This window comes from Phyllobates terribilis, unplaced genomic scaffold (assembly GCF_046119375.1).
Source record: "Phyllobates terribilis strain yellow unplaced genomic scaffold, ASM4611937v1 Scaffold_2__4_contigs__length_985480577, whole genome shotgun sequence".
Classification (NCBI taxonomy): Eukaryota; Metazoa; Chordata; class Amphibia; order Anura; family Dendrobatidae; genus Phyllobates; species Phyllobates terribilis.
In genome coordinates, this window is record NW_027362762.1 from 116,613,298 (window position 1) to 116,633,133 (window position 19,836).

Consider the following 19,836-nt stretch of genomic DNA (forward strand, 5'->3'; position numbering starts at 1 on the left):
TTAACCAGCTCCTCCAACTTTTTGATCACATCTCCGATAGACAAATGATAAAACTAGTTGTGGACTGAAAGCCCTTGAAATCCAATTCATGCCAAGATGGAGTAATGCTAGCTTGTCTTTTCACTATCCCTCCTCCGCCACCAGGGGGAGCTGCAATGCATTCTTTAATAAGCAGTGCCCATTTGTAATGTCCTAGCATAAAAAGCCTACCGAATTAGTTGCCATTGTCATCTAACCAATATTTCATGTTCCTTTCTGCTAATAGTTTGTTTTATGTTTTTAGTAATTTACTGTAATGGTATGACTTCATTTTATTTTCATTGCATCTATTTCTTCTAATCTGAAATCTATAGGGAGAGAAAACTGTATTTATTTTTACTGTTCATTAAATTTAGCTTGCAGCAATTGTATTGGGATAGCTATATACGGTAGCTGCCTTTTTTTTAAAGTAAACTGATCAATAAAAAAAATGCTTTCCAATGCATCAGTAATGTAAAAGTAGGGCCTGCATTTCCACTATTGACCACTAGACTGCACTGTAGAACCACATGACCGCATACTCCGATCATTGTTTTAATAAATATCTCAAACTTCATTGAGACGTTGAGTAAAGTAGTTGTTTATATGGATGCAATCTGCTGATAAATAATTGTTACTTTTATTGTCCATATTTTATTTTAGATTTATTTTATGGTTGTAGTGGCAGGTGATGCAATTCCTGGAATAGTTAACAATGCAATCTGTCATTTTAGTTGCCGCCTCTGTGTCAGGTGTACAGACCAATGACTAGAGGCATCCATGGCGATCTAGAACATCTGACGTTTAATTGATAGCTGGTCAACCGATGGGAAACACATCTTCGAGTTACAGATTGTTTTCTTTAAAGCTGAGATGATGCATGGCCGTTATCCCTTCCTAATCATTTCAGTTGTGGCTCAGTAGACAGGAGGGATAGAGAGATTTTCCCAGTCAGTACAGATGTGACCAATGTGGACTGTATCTCCTTATTTAGAGAAAACTTCTAGATTTGCCTGGGGAGCATAGACTAATGAGAGAGCACTGTCTGCAGAGAAAGCTCAGCCAAGTCAGCTGTGAGCCACAGGCTGTGCTGCGAAGTATAGGAGCATTTACTGAACTTGAAGGTGCTTTCTATTCCTCTTCATTACAGGCGCAGTGTACTGGTAAATAGAGCTACATCTCTATAGACAAGTGCATTTCTATGAACCTGTTGTCTAGAGGTAAAATAAAGGTCAGGTTTTTTTTTTTTTCCTATAAAATTACTAAACAAAACAATAGTGAGTTTTTTAAATGCACTTTGAAAAAATAAACACAAATCAGCAAATAATATAGACCTATTTGGCATCCCTTTAATCGTAACAACCCATGCAATACAGTGAACAGAATATTAATGGTGATCGGTAAGTGGCATAAAAAAATGACATGATTGGGTTTTTTTTCTCCCTCCATTGAACCCATAAAAAAAAAATATATATAATAATTTTGAGGCTGTGTTCACACGTATTGTAAATGGTACTTTTTTTGCCTGCTTTTTATTTGCAGATTGTCTGCACCAAACTGTGCAATATCAATTTTCTCAGATTATTGTGTTTTTGCTGCATTTTTTTTTTAATACCGTTACCTTTTATTTGATGCATTTTTGGTGCAGATTTGAAGTTGTGTATTTTTTTTTTTAAAGCATACAGAAAAGCTTTGATTCTGCACTTCACTTAAAAATGCAACTCTGTTTTGTTTTTTTTTGTTTTTTTAACATACGTTGTTTTCAGCATCTCCATAAAGGCCTGTAGAGGAAAAAATGCGCTAAAACCGCACAGTTCTAGTGTCTTTAGATGCACAGTGGAAGGAGTTTTCATCAAATTGTATCCACCTTGCCTGGACAGTAAAGCTGTGTTCAGATGTAGCGTAAATGCTGCATTTTTCTTCTTTTATGTTTTACTGTCCAAGCAAAGTGGATGTGATTTCATGAAAACCCATGTCGACTGTCTAAAGATGCTGTTGAACTTGTTCATCTTTGGTGCTTTTTTTTTTCTCTATAGGCTTCTATGGGGATCCTGGAAAAAAAAGGATGTAAAAAGAAAACCTTTACATTTTTACATGTGGAATCAAACTTTTCTGTACTATAATAGAAGAAAAATATTAAAATTGCTGCTTCTAATAAGGAGAAACAAAACGGTAAAGGTTGAAGCAAAAATGCAATAACCATGAAAAACTTTTATTGTGCAGTTTGGAGCAGACAACTGCAGAAACCATGCTGATAAAAATCAGCAGAAAAAAATGCAGCATTTTTGCTACGTCTGAATATGATCTTATACATGTTTGGGAAGATGACAAAAAAAAAAAATCTTCATATTATCGTTTTTACTGTAGCTTACTGGGTAGGCCGGCGGGGTGGATCGGGGTCCCAGGAGGCAGGAGGAGGAGGGGGTGTTCGTTGATGCGAGACCGCGGTGGGCCTTGGGCTTTCAGAAAATGTCGACGGAGTCCCCTCACTTCCCATCATTTTCTCTGCGGTGGACTTGGGAAAATGGTTGCCGGAGGCATGTGCACATTCAGATTTCGGCTCCCTAGATCTCAGAAGGGAGAATGGAAAATTTTCCCAGAGTCCACCACAGGGAAACCCATGGGAAGTGCGGGGACTCAGCTGACATTTTCTGAAAGCCTGGGGCCCGCCACAATCTGGCACTGCTGAACACCCCCTCCTCCCAGCCTGGGGCCCACTGCGTAGCCCCAGTCCTGCTGCCGCCTCTAGCTTCCTGCTGCTGCACCCCTGCCTCCTGTGACTCCGCTCCACCACAGAAAGCCACCACTCCCTCCCCGATAAGCTACATTCTGATTATAAGATGCACCCCTATTTTCCTCCCAAATTTGGGGGAAAAAAAGTTCATCTTCTTATCCGAAAAATATGGTGTATAAAAGTTAAAAAGGTTCTGACTGCTACCACTGAGTGAATGAACCAAAAATAAAACTTTAGGGCCCAACCTTTCCAGATATATTGGACAGTCCTGGATTTGGGTCTACACCCCACTGTCCCGGGGGCAGTCTGCTGGCAGTCCCTCACTGCCACCATGCACCCTCTCACATCTCCTCCTGCCAGAGTAGAGAGAAGTGGTAAATGGGTGTAGCTAGGGGCTTGGCAAAAAAATTGCCGCCTAGTTTGTCCTGCTTTCTTTTCGGTAGAAATTGGGAGGTATGAATGATCATTGATGGTGGAAGAAGATGGCCCCCGACAATCATAACGTGGTGACATAGCTTAGAGGTGGGTTCAGCAATCTTTTGCACTCTACTTGTTTCAAAATTACAATGCTCAAAAAACGTTGAGGGGACAGGGATGTTGTAGTTTCACAACAGCTGGAGCACAGAATATTGCTGAACCCAATATGAAAAAATATGCTATGACTTTAGCAGATAGGACTAACCCCTAAAGAGAATTTGATATCAGAAAATAGCCTATTGATTAAATCAGGTTTTATGTCTCTTTTTTTAGGGGGGTGTGTGGGTCTGGGGGGGTTTTGCACATCACTGTATTAAAATTAAAAATGTTGCAGTTTTCACACCGGTCTCTAGGCCTAATTTAAGGCTCCTACTTCCTGTTAAGTATATTGACATTAGGAACAATACACTGACTCAGGCACTGTCTTTTCTATAGAAGTCTTACTTTCTGTTCCAAGCATGGTGTGTACAAAGGTCATTGTGAGAGAAGGGGCGGAGGTGAGCTGTGACATCGCCAATTCTGAATGGTAGATCCTGTAGTATCTACTGCATATAGAGGTGTTACCTGTCATTGTAATCCTGTCTGACGGTAATGAGACTGCTGAAAAGTCTTCTGTACAGGGCATGTAATGTCAGTCTAGTAGGCCAGTTTGAAAATTGCACTATATCTGATATTTTTTTGTTTTATATAAATTTCTTTTTTTAAAAAAAAAATAAAAATTCTGTATTACCTTTAAAAAACAAACAAAACAGTTAATATAAATATTTGATATAAAATTGAGCATCTTTGCTATTAAGTACTCTAGGAAAGGTAGTGACGTGATAACTAGTGTTGAGCGAGTATGCTCTATTAACCCCTTTGCCGAGTATGCTCGGGCCGAGCTCTGAGTATTTACAGCTGCTCGGTGATATGTTTGAATCACTCTATTTCTTACACATTCCTCACATGTAATAAAGCTGTCAAACAGTTGCAAATCATGCACACGGGAGCGATTCAACCATATCACCGAGCTGCTGTAACTACTCGGAGCTCAGCGCAAGCATACTCGGAACAGAACATACTCGCTCAACACTAGTGATAACTATTGGAGGTATTCTCAAGTTTTACTGATAAAGATATGAGTGCAGTTGCGTTGTCTTGTGTAAGAAGCAGATATCCGCAGAGTTCTAGCACTTTCCTGTGCTCTGCCGTTTATTGATAATCCACATATACCATACTTGTAACTGTGAACATGATTTCTCTCCCTGCTATCATCCCTCCCTCTGCTCTTGCTATCCGACATATACTGACAGAATATTAACCCTCTTTTAGGATGACAGTAAACAAGCTCAGTTCCTTGCCCTGGCAGTTGTGTACTTCATTTCTGTATTAATGGTGTCTAAATACCGTGATATCCTGGAACCTCAGCGGGAGACGGCGCGCTCCGCCAGCCAAAGTGCTCGGAACATTAGGCAGGAAATTAACTCGCCAACAAGTACAGGTAAGTGCTTTACGTCTTTATGATCATTTCTTATTATTTATGTATTATATTTATTTCTTTTTCTGGCTTTTTATTAAAGCGTTTTGGGAAGTTTAAACCTTTCCTAGAAAATGTCCTAAATGTGTGATTATTGGGATAGAGAATGAAGCAGGATTAAAAAAAAATCCATGCTATTGGGATTTTTTAAAAATCGAGTATTTCTAGAACAATGAACTGGGTAGATTGGTAAATGAATAAGATGCCACCTTTTATATTTGCATAGTGATTCACGTATACTGTGCCAAGTACTGCTCATATAAGAGGGTGGTGGCCCACCGGAGGATTCTCCTGTTCTCCTGTGGGCCAGTCCTAGCCTGCCTTCAGGTATTCTGTCCTCATGCTTATCTGCAAATTGCACATGTGCCTGCTGCCGCCGGACTCGCCTCAGTAATATCCTGAGTCCTGTAACTATATAATGTTGGAAGGTCGGTGACATGAGCATGGTAGGAACTCCAAGCTCCAGCTGAGTACCAGCATGCTGCAGCTTGTAGCATTTCATCCTGCACCCTGCCTCTCCCACCCCATGATTAGTAGTGATCCCCATAGCATTTTTTTTACATGCTTTTAATTCCAGGCTCTCCATAGACCCCTGTAGAGAAAAATTGCACCTAAACGGCACAGTTGAACAGCATACTTAGACGCACAGTGGGCAGAAGTTTTCATAAATGCTACTTTTTTTTTCTGCATTTTTTACTGCATTTTACTGCCAAGCAAAGTGGATGTGATTTCATGAAAACGTTTGCATACTGTGCGCTATCTAAAGATGCTGCTGAACTGTGCAGTATGGTTGGGCGGACCAGTGGAAGTCCGGGTTCTGGTACCCAACCCGAACTTTATTTCAAAGTTCAGTTCAGGTAGCAGAACAGTACCCGATATTCAACCAAAACCTCAACCACATTGAAAATTAAGGTTACCCGAACTGGGAAAGGGAAAAAAAGCATCTGTCTCTGCGTCTGTCTCTGCGTCTGTCTCTGCGTCTGTCTCTGCGTCTGTCTCTGCGTCTGTCTCTGCGTCTGTCTCTGCGTCTGTCTCTCCGTCTGTCTCTCCGTCTGTCTCTCCGTCTGTCTCTCCCCCTGATCTCTGAACATTGCTACGGACTTCCGGGGAAAGTCCGTGTTCGGCGTTTCGCACCAGACAGTAACTGTCCGGTACGAACGCCAATCTCGTAAGTTCGGGTTCGCCCAACTCTACTGTGCAGCTTTGGTGCATTTTTTTCTCTTTAAGCTACTATGGTTATTGTGGGGACAAAAAAAGGCATTTGCATTTTTAAGTGTGGAAACAAATCTTTTCTGTACTTTTCTGTATCATTCAACTATTGGTGAATAAAGGATATTTCATCATGTCATTAATGTTTCCATTCGTAGCTAAAATTAGGGGTGCACAACATGTTTTGTCTGAAGCTGCACATTTTCAGATTATACTTCTTGGAAGGGCTGAATTTCAAGTTGACAAGCTTTTGACATACATATGTTATTCTGTTCTGTGAACTTTTAAAAATTCCACTAAGCCATGTTTCGTTTATATCTTTAATGGTTAGAGACTTTTTAGAAGAAGACATGGCTTTGACTATTAAAAAAGGAAACTCCTATCTTATTTTGGACCATCCCTTATTTAAACTGTATATATCTTGTGTCAGATACAAGATACAAGTCTGCCGACCTAGCACTGGCGATAATTTCCTGATCTACGGCCATGTCAGATAAGCGTAAGGCTTTATAAATTAGGAGAGAAGCCGCTTTCCAGTGCTATGGAGAAGGGCATGCTAGGTACATTTATCAGCAGAATTTCACCCCCAAATGATTTATATGTGCTTGTAGCTCTTGCAAAGACAAGTCCAGCAATACCGTCACATGGCCAGTCCGTTCTTTCTTTACTGAGAAATCGGTGTTTGAATCAATATGCAAATGAGGCTGAAGTGCTTTCTACTCATGGAAGCACTTCTCAGACCTCTGGCTCCTCCCAGTGTCATTTCCTGCGTAACTGACAGCTTCATTGCTTAAAGTAGCACAGAAAAGGAACAGGTGAAGGCTGCACTATGCGGGGAATAGAGCCAGAGTCGCAGAAGCTTGGGAAGTGCTTCCACCTAGCCAAAGCACTTCAGCCTCATTTGCATATCAATTCAAACTCCATTTGCATCGATAATGGAGGAACTGACTGTGTAGCTAAAGGTATTTCTGGACTTGTGTCTGCAAAAGCTACATGTACATTTAGTTTGGGTGTTGAAATCTTGCTGACAGATTCTCTTTTTTTGGGAACCTATTAGATGATTTCTGCTGCCCAAACTCTGCACAGCATGAGTCAGAGAGCAGCTTTATTATTGCAGTTATGTATATTTAACTCAATTTCAGAGAATACATATTTAAAAACAATGACTGTGGATGAGGTGACTGAGCGGACTAGTCATGGAGGCATGTCTCTGCCAGCTTTTCCCAACCCACTCAGCTTGATTGACAGGGCTCTCCTTATACAAACCTAGCAAGAGAACATTTAGTCATACAGCGTCAAGCTGGCACTGTGTGACTAGTCCTCTGTCACCTTATCCCTGGACACTGATTTCTGCATGTTTTCTCTGAAATGCAGCAGCATTGCAATAACAGAAATGGTTTCTGGCTCATGGTGCCCATAGTTTAAACAGCAGGAATCATCTTACTGGTCTATATAAGACCTTCCCTTGAGGATCAGAACTGTAGTTGATATCATTACCATTAACAGTGTTCTTGATTTCTCACAAAGCCACGATCAGTATATAACTGGAAAATAACTGTTGCCCAGGGACAACTTTAAAGAGGACTTTTCACCAAGTTTATCATGTTGCACTGGACACAGTATGTAATAGTGGCTGCACAGCGGAGTACATATTTTTTCTAATTTTATCTTTCCATTGTGAAGATACTTCGGTCTGAGTGGGTATTATCAAACAGTTTTCACTGGGGACATTTACTTCTTCCTTTATTATGCTGACCAATCATAAGCAGGCAACAGCACTCAAAGGGAAGAAGACACCACCACCTTAGCTTAGAGCAGGTTTCTCAGTGTGTGATCATCTCAGTATGACAGGCAGCCTTGATCTCCTGGTCATACCAGCTGCATATTTAGAAAGCACAGATGATTAACACCTTTCAGATAAGGTAAATGTGGGGGGGGGGGGTCACAACAGCTGAGTTTAGTTGTCACATTACAAACCCTTTCATTAGCTCTCTACACCTCTCCTAGCACTGTCAACTCTGCTGTACTGCCCCTCCTCCACACTGCCTGTCCAGAGTTGAGAGTTCAGAGTGTCAGTATCACATTTATGTTTGCTGTGCTCAATTTGTAATCACCCTGCAGGCTGTCTTTACATCTCACACAGGAGTAGTCTTGATCAGTTAGATTACTTCTGCGTGAGACATAATGACACCCTGGTTTTACTGCAGAGCAAAAACAAGTTGCTTGAGTACAGAAGACATAAGTGTGATTATTAACACATACAGCAGAGATAATTGAAGGGACTGTAATGTGACACCGCTAAACTCAGCTGCACTGCCCCTCCCTCCACACTGACTTATGCAGGAGGTTAGACCAGAAGATCAGGGCTGTATCATTACATCTCACACACTGAGAAATGTGCTCTAAGCTATGATGGGGTGTGTTCTTCTTTACCTTGGGTGTTGATGCCTACTTATGATTGGTCAGCTTCTTACAGGGAGAAGTAGTACACACACCCCCAGTGAAAATCGTTTGATAGCACTGACTTGAGCTTAACAAAAGGTTATCTCATTAGGCACTGAATACTTTGATTGCTAATATCTCTGCAACGAAATTAAAAAAAAATATATATATACTTCAATATATACTATGAATATATACTATGAATATATTATATAATATATATATATATATATATAATATTCAGATCTTGCATTGAGTTTAACATGAAAAATTTGGTGCCAGGTCTCCTCTTTAAGTATTTTTTAATGTTAAATGGGTATTCTATTTTTATTTTAACCGATAACTCAATTCTGAGTTAATAGAGGGAGGGCCACTGTTCAAGAATCTCATCTGTTAGACAGTGAGACAGCAGTTGCAAAAAACATCTCCTGCTCTGAAGGACCTGTCCAGCCCTGTATTGCATAGATATCCATTGATTTGAATGGGCACCGTGTAATGCTTAATTTCACCTGCGGTGGTGCTGTGGGGAATTTGAACACTTGATGTAAGGTTTCTCCACAGATTACAGTCGATCACAGGAGTCTAAACTGAGGGACACTTTGTGATTCATTTATCATTGTGCTACCCTTTTAACAAGTATGGGCTGTAGAACATCAGCAGTGGTGACCCAGAAACCCTCAGGTTTCCTGTTCAGGATGAATGTTCTAGTTTCTAATCCACCCCAAACTTTCCATATAACAGTAGGCATTTAATTTCTTCCTATTTACCTCTTAAATGAAATCCATTCCGCAGGATGACGGAGGGGAAGGTACACTTACTCATATTTGCATTTGCTTAGATTGCCTTTGACAGTTACTTAAAACCAGTGACATATTAGGTTGGACAGTTTTATATGGCGTTGAACATTTTAGATTATAGCGGACAGTTTTATATTGTGTTTGAGAATTTAGTTTTCTTTATTAAATGATGGGAGCTTTTCACTCCAAGATTACCGACCATAGTATGCTTCTGACACACTAAAAAGAGATTAGTATGTACCATCGTCACCTGCCTCGCTGTAGCAGAGTGGTCTGTAACCTGTGACTTTCTAGCTGCACCTGCAATGTCCAACATGTACTAACACCTATTACCACCACACTTCTTTTCAATGTTTTGAGAAATTTTGATAAAATAAGCATTTATGCATTATTAATGGTGTTTTTTTTTTTAAGTACATGTACTTTTGGGTATTATTTAAGACGCTTTTTTTGCAATTTATGTTATCAAAAATGTGTTCCCCTCAAGAGTTTTTTTTATACTATTATAGTTTAGAGCTCATTGCATGGGTTACTGGCCACCTCTGCAATCTATCAGCGGTGGTCGATATCTTAGGTAAGGACTGCAGCGCTTGCCAGCTTTTTGCTATAGTACTTAGCTTGTAAGTGCTACTCTGAAGCTTTCCAGTTTTAGTGCCCATTGTGCTGCTCCGATGCTGTTAGATATATATATATATATATATCTATTGCTAAGAAAAATGTGTAATATTTACGTATATACTGTATATGTGTGAATATATGTGTGTATGTGTATATTATATGAGTAATAATATCTACTTTGAAGAACCTAGAATATAAGACATATTTTCAATAGTTTCACACTTTTTTGTTAAGTATATAATTCCACATGTGTTAATTCATAGTTTTGATGCCTTCAGTGTGAATGTACAATTTTCATAGTCATGAAAATACAGAAAAATCTTTAAATGAGAAGGTGTGTCCAAACTTTTGGTCTGTACTGTATATATATATTATGGATTATATACATACATAAATGTGTGTATATGTGTGTGTGTGTGTGTATGTATATATATATATAAAATAAATTAGCTTTATATTAAATCATACACTATCAGATTGCGATGCAGTATTTTCACCATTGTCACGACGCCCTCTATCTTTTTGCCGAGCACAAGGGCATTAAGACACCCTACAGTTGCCCCAATAAGATTAGAACCCATTTCTGTCTGCACACAATTGTAGGTAACACACCTCAGTGTGAATTGTGCCTGCGCTGATATAAAACCCTTTCCTGACCACTCAAATGGATAAATAGATCCAGTTTCTCCACAGATTGCAATTCTGTCAGAGGTTGAAAGGTTTGAAAAAAAGAAAAAAAAAAAAAAAACCTAATGTGTCAGGCCCCAGCGCCTCCCCAGAGCCTCTGTCTTTTTAGTTTGTGTCCACGTTCATCGCGCTGTAAAGCTAATGCCGCACAAAGTGCTTGCTCTCTCCATCTCTGTCTGCACACAGTGCTTCTGCTCCGTTCTCTCTCTGGATGCTGATGGCTCTGCCCTGTGGGACGATGCTTTCCAACGCTTGTCTGGAGTTTTACATCAATTTTGCATTTTCACCTTCTGACTCTTCAAAGCTTTAGTTTTCACTGCTTCATTTGTCTCCTGCACAATGTAACGTTCCTTTTCTACACTGATTGGAAAAGCACCATGTAGTTGTCAGGCTGTTTCAGTGTGATTTGTAGGGCTGGAACCAGTATGATTTTGCCATCTTTATCTGACACATATAATTGCCTACAACTAATTATATATCAATACCCCTGAAGAAGATTTTAAAGAGGTTTTGTCCGCTCTCCTGACCAGTCTGTTAATAAAAACTTGTATCACACATAAAAGAGCTGTTCTGGAGCGTGTTTTCTCAGAACGTTACATAATGCCATTTCTTTGTAATTACTTTGAGAAATGCATTTTTAGAGGACTTGTTGTCGGGTCAAAGGTAGCCAGTTTTTGCTCTTATTTTATTCCCACTGCTCTCTGGAGTTTGACAGTTTTTTGTTTGTTTTTTTTATAAATCCGCCATATAGTTCCAGAGATATGGGTCTTTTCAATTTAGTGGGCAGTGATCACAGTGTAATAATATAAAGGAGATTAAAGACACATCCCCAAAAAATATTGTGAGCCATGCCCCATTAGTAAAGACCGTAAAAAATACTAAATGAGAAAGCCCATATCTCTGATATTGTATGGCGGTTTTAAAATAAAAAAATATATAAAAAAAACAACATGCTCAGGGGAGCACATGAAATAAAATAAAATCAAAAACAGGCATTTTTGACCTGGTGACAGGTTCTCTTTAAATTGCCAAATGGACAATTTCCCTTGTCAAGGGGGGACAGCAATATACTGTATATATTGTGGCAAGACGACTCACTCGGCTGCATTCGGAAGTAGATGCAGGAACAGTTTCGGCTGCAGGTTTATTTTAACAGCATAAAACACTGCAGGTAAAACAAAAGACAAAGGATAACACAGTCCATATGTGTGCAGGTTCGCCTGCACCACCTTGCAGCAAACTTCAGCTCCTCCTGAGCTGAAACTCCACAGTCTGGAGCCTTCACTCTCCAAACTCCCAACAACAGAAAAAAATCAATGACTCTTCATTTAACCTTGCTCAGCCACACCTGGAGGTGGAGATAGGGTGAATGACTTCCCTCTCGTCTCTGTCATTCACCCAAAACCACTCGTTTCACAATGGTGATTTAACCCCCCAACATATAACATTCTGGAGAAAAGTTGTAGGTTCATTTCACTAAAGCTAGCAGCCGTAGTGAAACATACCTCCCCTCGCATATAACACCAATGACTCTGGCACATATTCACCCCCTCTGCCCAAAGCCAGGGGTTTGGGCACCTTCAGACACTAAGCAGGGAATTCTGTTGAGGGCATCAGCATTAGCGTTTAACTTCCCAGGTCAATGCTCCACATGAAAATTAAAGTCTTGGAGACCTCAGAACCACCTAGTTACCCGAGCATTCTTACCCTTCTTTTCCCTTCACCATCGCAAAGTGGCATGGCCTGACACCAGTTTAAACTTTTGTCCAAGTAGGTAATATCTTAGCGTGTCTATGGCCCATTTTATGGCTAAGCTTTCTTTCTCCACAATGGCATAATTTTTCTCACAGGACGAGAGCTTTCTGGCTCATATACAGGATGGGATGCTCTTCACCATTTATCTCTTTGAACAGCATGACTCTTAGGCCAACTTGGCGTCTGTCTGGACCACAAATTCTTTAGAAAAGTCTGGCGCAACCAGGACCGGCTGCTTACACAGCGCCAGCTTCAGCTGTTGGAACGCCATCTCGGTTTCAACCTTCCATGTCACCATCGTTGATTTGGTGCCTTTCAAAAGATTTGTCAGTGGTGCGGCAACCATGGCAAAATTTGGGTTAAACCGCCGGTAATATCCCACAATTCCAAGAAACACTCTCGCCTGCTTCTTGGAGAGCGGTTGCAGCTAGTTCTGAATTGCCTTGATTTTATTGACCTGTGGCTTAATTTCGCCTTTACCGATGACATAGCCTAAGTACTTGGCCTCCTCCTTTTTTAATGGCACATTTTTTCGGATTTATAGTAAATCCCGCCATCCTCAGAGCATCCAGAATCTCCTGTACCTTTTGGCAGATGACTAGCTCAGTCTGGGCTGAAGACGACCATGTCATCAAGGTAGGCTGTGGAATACTTCTTATGTCGACCGAGGATCCGATCCATGGCCCTCTGGAAGGTGCTGGGGCCCCCTGCAGTCCGAAAAGCTTTCGGGTGTATTGGAAACACCCATCAGGTGTTGAGATATCCATCTTCTCCTTGGTCCTCTGGGACATGGGAATCTGCCAGTAGCCCTTTGTCAAGTCGAGGGTGGTAATATACCTTGCAGGTCCAAGCCTCTTTAGTTCATCGACACGGGGCATTGGGTACGTGTCACACTTGGATACCTCATTCAGCCTGTGGTAGTCGTTACAAAATCTCCACTTCCCGTCGGGCTTTGGCATGAGAACGATGGGACTCGACCAACCGCTCTTTGATTCCTTTTTCACACCAAGGTCTAGCATCCTCTTCACCTCGGTTGAGATCACCTCACGGCGGGCTTCAGGAATCCTATAGGGCTTAAGGTTTACCCTAACATGCACAGGACGTCATGCTCAACCACCTGCATACGCTCCGGCAGCTCCGACAGATCACGGTTCCATCGCAGCAGCTCTCTACACTGTTGCTTCTGTGCCAGCGATAGTCTCTGCTATCGTGACGTCCTTGACTTTGGCTTTGGGACTGGTTCCCAACCAAGGAGCCCTCAACGTCTCCCTATCTCAGCATGGCTTGAGCAAGTTCACATGGTACACTTGGTGCGGCTTTCTTCAGCCAGGCTGGTGGACTTTGTAGTTCACTTCGCTGAGATTCTCCACCACCTCATACGGACCTTTCCACTTGGCCAGGAACTTGCTCTCAACGGTGGGAATAAGCACCAGAACGCGATCCCCAGGTTGGAACTACCTCAGCCTCGCTGATCGGTTATAGACCCTTGACTGGACCTCTTGTGCCTGGAGGAGATGCACCTTCACGATAGGCATCACTTTCGCCATTGTCTCCTGCATCTGGGTGACATGTTCTATGATGCTCCAGTGGGGTGTAACCTCGGCTTCCCAGGTTTCCTTGGCAATTTCCAGGAGCCCTCGTGGATGTCATTCATACAGTAGCTCAAACGGGGAGAAACCAGTAGAGGCTTGTGGAACCTCTCTTACCGAGAACAGCAGGAACTGTAGCAGGTAGTCCCAGTCACGACCATCCTTCTCTACGACCTTTTTGTGCTTGGCTTTTAAGGTTTTATTAAAGTGCTCCACCAGTCCTTCTGTCTGCGGATGCTAAACGGAGGTTCACAGCTGGGTAATCTGAAGGACTTTACACAGCACCTTCCTTACCTTGCTCATGAATGGGGTTCCTTGGTCCGTTAGTATCTCCTTTGGCAGACCGGTCCTGGCAAATATATGGACAAGTTCCCGGACTATGCTCCTACTCGACGAGTTCCTTAGTGGTACTGCTTCCGGGTACCAGGGCGCATAGTCCATGACCACCAGGATGTATTGGTGGCCCCGTGCCAATTTAACTAAGGGCCCCACTAGGTCCATGGCAATCCTCTCAAAGGGGATTTCTATCACAGGTAGTGGGATTAAAGGACTACAGAAGTGGGAAGACAGGGCTTTTATCTGGCAGGTGGGGCACGACCTACAATAGTTTAGGATCTCCCGGTAACACCTTGGCCAATAAAACCTCCTCAATATCCTCTCTTGAGTCTTCTCAACCCCCAGGTGTCCCCCCCAGAACATGTGAATGGGCTATATCTAATACCCTCCATCGGTATGGCCCTGAAACTAACAGCTGCTCCACTATCTCATCACCCCTTGGTTTGGTCACCCAATATAATAACTCCCCCTTAACTGCGAAGTGTGGATACCTGGTGTCTGCCCCCGACTATTGAGCAACCCCATTACCGACAGTAACCTTGTCCCATGCCCTCTTCAAGGTCAAGTCCCGAACTTGAGCAGACCGAAAGTTCTCTCCAGGCACCTCTAACTCAGGGAGGTCGGCCTCCTCGGTCACAGTCTCGTCCTAGTCGCCGGCAAGGACACACAATGGGAACTCATCCCCTTCAGATTTCGACGGGGGTATTTCCCGAGGGTCCTGGCTTTTGTCCACGCGACTCAGTCCAGTTCCCTTCCCCCACAAGTTCCAGAACAAATGAAAATCGCGCCCAATATGATGGGATGTATCAGGTCCTTGACCACCCCGACCTCGTGGGATTGGGCACCACAGTCTGTTCCCACGGTCAGTCTGTTCCCAGGGTGGTCCTTGGCGTCCCCATGTATGCAGCGAATGCCCACAGTTTTGGCAGGGATCAGCTGGTGGGGAAGGGTGGCACTGATTAGGGTCACCAGACTCCCTGAGTCCAATAGTCCAAGCACCATCACCCCATTAATGGACACGGCACAAACCTGCGGCCCCTCACCAGATTGACCATCCATGCTACAGGCCGAATAGGTATAATAGGAGCAACGCCGACCTAGGCTGCAGTCCATTGGTTCAGGGGACATATGGCATCGGGCGGCTATCTGTCCGGGATTATGACACCGCCAACATATCACATCCCTCACAGCCGTCTTTGCCGGGCCCTCAGTGGGATTGGTACGACCCCCGTTTGTGACTCTAGATCCCTTACATGGTGAGCCCTCCCCCCTTTGGGTACTCCAGTATGGGGAAGGGACTATGTCCGGTTTCCCGAGAGATTTTTCGACCACTTGGTACCTCTCTACCAGGCCTACGAGGTCGTCCGCATTCCGAGGGCCGCACTGGGCAACCCAGGTCTGCACCGCCCTGGGTAAGGAATGGATGAACCTGTCCATCACCACATGCTTAATCATCTGGGCAGGAGAGGAAGACTGGCTGCAGCCACTTCTAGACTAGATGTAGTAAGTCAAACATCTGCGAGCGAGGAGGTTTATCACCAGCATACGCCCAGTGGTCAACCCTTTGCGCTCTGACAGACATAGTCACTCCTGAGCGTGCCAATATCTATTTTTAATTTGGCGTATCCCTGCAGGGCCACGTCATAGCAGGCCTTTTGGGGTTAACCCGTTAGATAGGGGGCCAGCACCTCCGCCCACTGCTACGGCGGCAGTTTTTCCCCCTCTGCTACCCTTTCGAATACAGTCAGAAATGCATCAACATTTTCCTCTGGGGTCATCTTTTGCATCGCATGCCTTACCGCCTTCCGGACGTATGAAACACCACCTGGACTTCGGGGAGGGGGCGGTTTTCCTATTGCGGATCTCCACTGTTGGGAGGTCCATCTGCCGTTGCTGCTGTTGGATTTGCTGCATGAGGAGTTTATTCGTCTCTTGCTGTACCTGCTGGTTCTGCTGCTCTCGTTACTGGTATAGAAGCTACCGGTGCTACTGCTGCATGTTATGTTGGCTCTGCAGGTGCTGCTGATGTTGCTGTTGTTGGCTCTGGAGCAGGTGCTTGAGGAGTTCCTCCATGCTGCCGGAGATCTCAGGCTGGCTGGCAGCCTTTACCCAGGACATCCACCGATCTCTGTGGCAGGTACACGTGTTCCTGGAAGCTTGCCCGCATTCTCCACCAACTGTGGCAAGTCAACTCACTCGGCTGCAGTCGGAAGTAGACACAGGAACGGTTTCGGCTGCAGGTTTATTTTAACAGCATAAAGCACTGCAGGTAAAACAAAAGACAAAGGATAACACAGTCCATATGTGTGCAGGTTCGCCTGCACCACCCTGCAGCAAATTTCAGCTCCTCCTGAGCTGAAACTCCACATTCTGGAGACTTCACTCTCCAAACTCCCAACAATAGAAATAAAACACAATGGTGATTTAACCCCCCAACATGTAACATGCTGGAGAAAAGTTGTAGGTTCAGTTCACTAAAGCTAGCAGCCGTAGTGAAACATACCTCCCCTCACATACAACAAAAGTGACTCTGTCACAATATATATATATATATTGCACTTGTCACCAATTTTCTAAGTAAATATATTTTTGAAGATGCTATTGACATGAAATTCTCACCAGATGTCTGTAACACCCTATCCAATTCACACAAGCAAAGAAATCAAACTATGGATGTCCATAATTAAGTTATGTGTAGGAGAAATGACACCGGGAAAAAGTATTGTACACATGAAGAAATAAAGGTGTAAAAAGCCATGGAAAGTCATGACACCATCTGAAATCTACCAGTAATTAGAAAGCAATCCTGCCACTTAGTGAACAATAATATCACCTGGTTCAACTGATGGCCTATAAAAACTTTATTGCTTGTGGTTTATATAATTAAATATCAATAATGGCTTTATAATAATTTTCATATATAATTTTTGTTTTATTGTGGTATTAAAATACAATTCTACCACAAATTCTGCCTAGAAATCGGTGAGCATGCTGTGTGCCAGATTTGTCACGTTTCAGAAGTGTTTTGCATCATTCTAGACATTTTTCAAAAGTGTCTAGAAAAGGTGACCTAGTTAAGATTAGCCTTAAAAAGTCCCAAATGTATTAAATGGGTTTTACCGATTTCCCATATTGATGGCATATGGCATTAAAGGGGTTTTCCAGCCTTATGATATTGATGATATATTCAGATCCATGGGGGGCCGAGACAGTGCACGCCACCTATCAGCTAATGGCTGTTTATAAACATTGAAGGAAATCATTGAAGAGAGTAGGAGCTTGTCTGCAGCACTTTGCAGGAACCACTACAGTTTGGTTTGCACAATAAATCATCATTCTCCGCAGAACAGCATCCTGTATAAACAAAAGAAGTGCTGCTGAGAACAGTGGCAGCCTATGCTCACTGAATCTGTTATAGATGCATAAAATCCATGCAGGATATTTGACGTAACAATGATAAGGTTAAAGGGGTATTCCCATCTCCAAGATCCTATCCCAATATGTAGTAGATGTAGTAATAATAATAATATTAGCAAATACCTTCAATTAGAAATGTAGTATAGTTCTTCTGATAAGCTATGTCACTTACCTCATGTGCAGGCATTGCAGTAGCTTTAGTATCCATGATTACGACCACTCATATAGTAACAGTTAGTTGTTAGTGATCGTAACCACAGATACCTAATCTACTGCAATGCCCTGCACATGGGGTAAGCGATATAGAAGAACTATACTACCTTTCTTATTGGAGGTATTTGCTAATATTATTATTATTATTTCACCTACTACATATTGGGATAGGATCTTGGAGATGTCAGTACCCCTTTAACGATAGTGTTTCGTCATTACAACAGGTAGGAGTCAGAGGCTTCCTGCACCTTATGATTGAACCTAATATTTTCAGTGCCCATCTACATAAATTTACTGTATACCGTATGTATTTAGCGCCAGTTTTATTGACACACTCCATAAAAATGACCAAAAATCAACCTAAAATATTGTAAAACTATATCTCCTATGTGTAGACCAATAACCTTATAACCATTTTTTTTTATTTTGATTGTTTTATTAGGGATTGAATGTTATGTAACAACACTCGTCTGTGCTTAGCTATTTATTGGTCTTTTCCTGCCCTTGGGGCTTGCGGCAAGATTTGGTAATTTGGTCATTGGATATGTTGTATTTTGTTACATCTGCAACTTGCTCTGATGTAACTGACTAATCTCAAAGCTTTGGGGTATGTGAATAGATTTACATCTAACGCCGTGCTCCTCTGGGATTCCTCTGGGTGTGGACCCTCAGTTCAATATCCTCAAACTGATGTCGCAGAGAGACCTTGTCCATCAACTTGCCCACCTCTCCTCCGCTCTTTGTGTGAGCAGATGGCACACTTCTGACCTCTCACCACCCGAACCTTAAAAGGCCACCGTTGTGCAGATATTGTAGATCATTTACTTTATATTAGTGTTGTATTACTATTTCTATTTCTTTCTGTACTGATCAGTTCTTTAGATTTGTTTATGGCGGCTGTAGCTTTGTTTTCCTGATACAGGGATTTTAATTCTTGCTTACACATCATTAGTATAGAGGGGGACATCAATCATTACTTTTGTGTAATTTGCGTCATTTTCTTGTTGCAAATGCCTGGGCCAAATGTTTTATGTCATTTAATACTCCTTTTTTAGTACCTATGACAAAACTTATAAATGATGAGGAAATAGGGCTTGGTTAACTTTTTGGCGTGAAGTGTGATATATTTAGGAATACATTTCTATATAAAAGTTACAAAAAAGTCACATATTCGGGACAGGTCATAGCTGTCTTAAAATGGTCCGGAACAGGTAATTTATTTGCTACCTTTAATTTTTAACATGCACAAAAAGTTGGAATTTATGCAAAACGATACTTTAATTTTCTTTTTAACTCTGATTTCCTGCTCTTTTCTAACACTGGAAAGTGTACTAAACATGCTCAAACAAAAGTTGCGCTGATGCAATTTGCTGTCAAATTTACCGTTATTGTGTAAAGGTTGATAAATGTGGAGGGGTGAAATTGAAGTGAACACACTAAACATTTGGCACAATTTTTTTTTATAAATGTACATCTCAGACATTTATTACTTGTAATATAAGTGTCCATTCTAAGAAAACTTTTTGATGTGATAACATGTTTGCTGCCTGCACAAAGGAGCAGCTTAGGAGCCTACTTAATACTGCCAGACTTTGTTCACAGGGATCATACTTGACACAGATTTCTTTGTGGATTCATTGTCAAAATCGAAAGATGGTCATGGGCCCTCAATTCATCAAAGTGATTACTCCAGAATTCTGGCATAAGTTGATGTGAGAAGGTGCAAAATTTCACAAAACTTTTGCAACTTTTGGTGTTTTCACTCTAGTTTTACCAAGCTTTCATAAATTGGGCAAAGCTGGGGTGTTCTGGGGGAAGAGCTGGGGCGGGGTGAGCTGTGGTGGTCCTCCAGAGTTGTGGTGAATCGCACACCACTTGTCAGATGCTCCTGATCTATGAAGAGCATCTGACAAGTGGCATGCATAAAATCCACACAGGAGATTTGATGTAACAATGACTAGGTTAAAGGGGTGTTCCCATCTCCAAGATCCTATCCCAATATGTAGTAGGTGTAATAATATTAGCAAA

The 19,836-nt window shown here is 42.1% G+C and overlaps 1 protein-coding gene across 6 annotated transcripts in view; it reads left to right on the plus strand.

The window, feature by feature from the left end:
- Nucleotides 1–19,836, plus strand: part of NBEA (neurobeachin) — a 786,732-nt gene that overhangs the window by 336,367 nt on the left and 430,529 nt on the right. For all 6 annotated transcript variants that reach the window (XM_073662535.1, XM_073662540.1, XM_073662538.1 and 3 more), the window contains one exon: nucleotides 4,541–4,709. In XM_073662535.1, coding sequence (XP_073518636.1) covers nucleotides 4,541–4,709 — 169 coding nt within the window. The remainder of the gene's footprint in view (nucleotides 1–4,540; nucleotides 4,710–19,836) is intronic.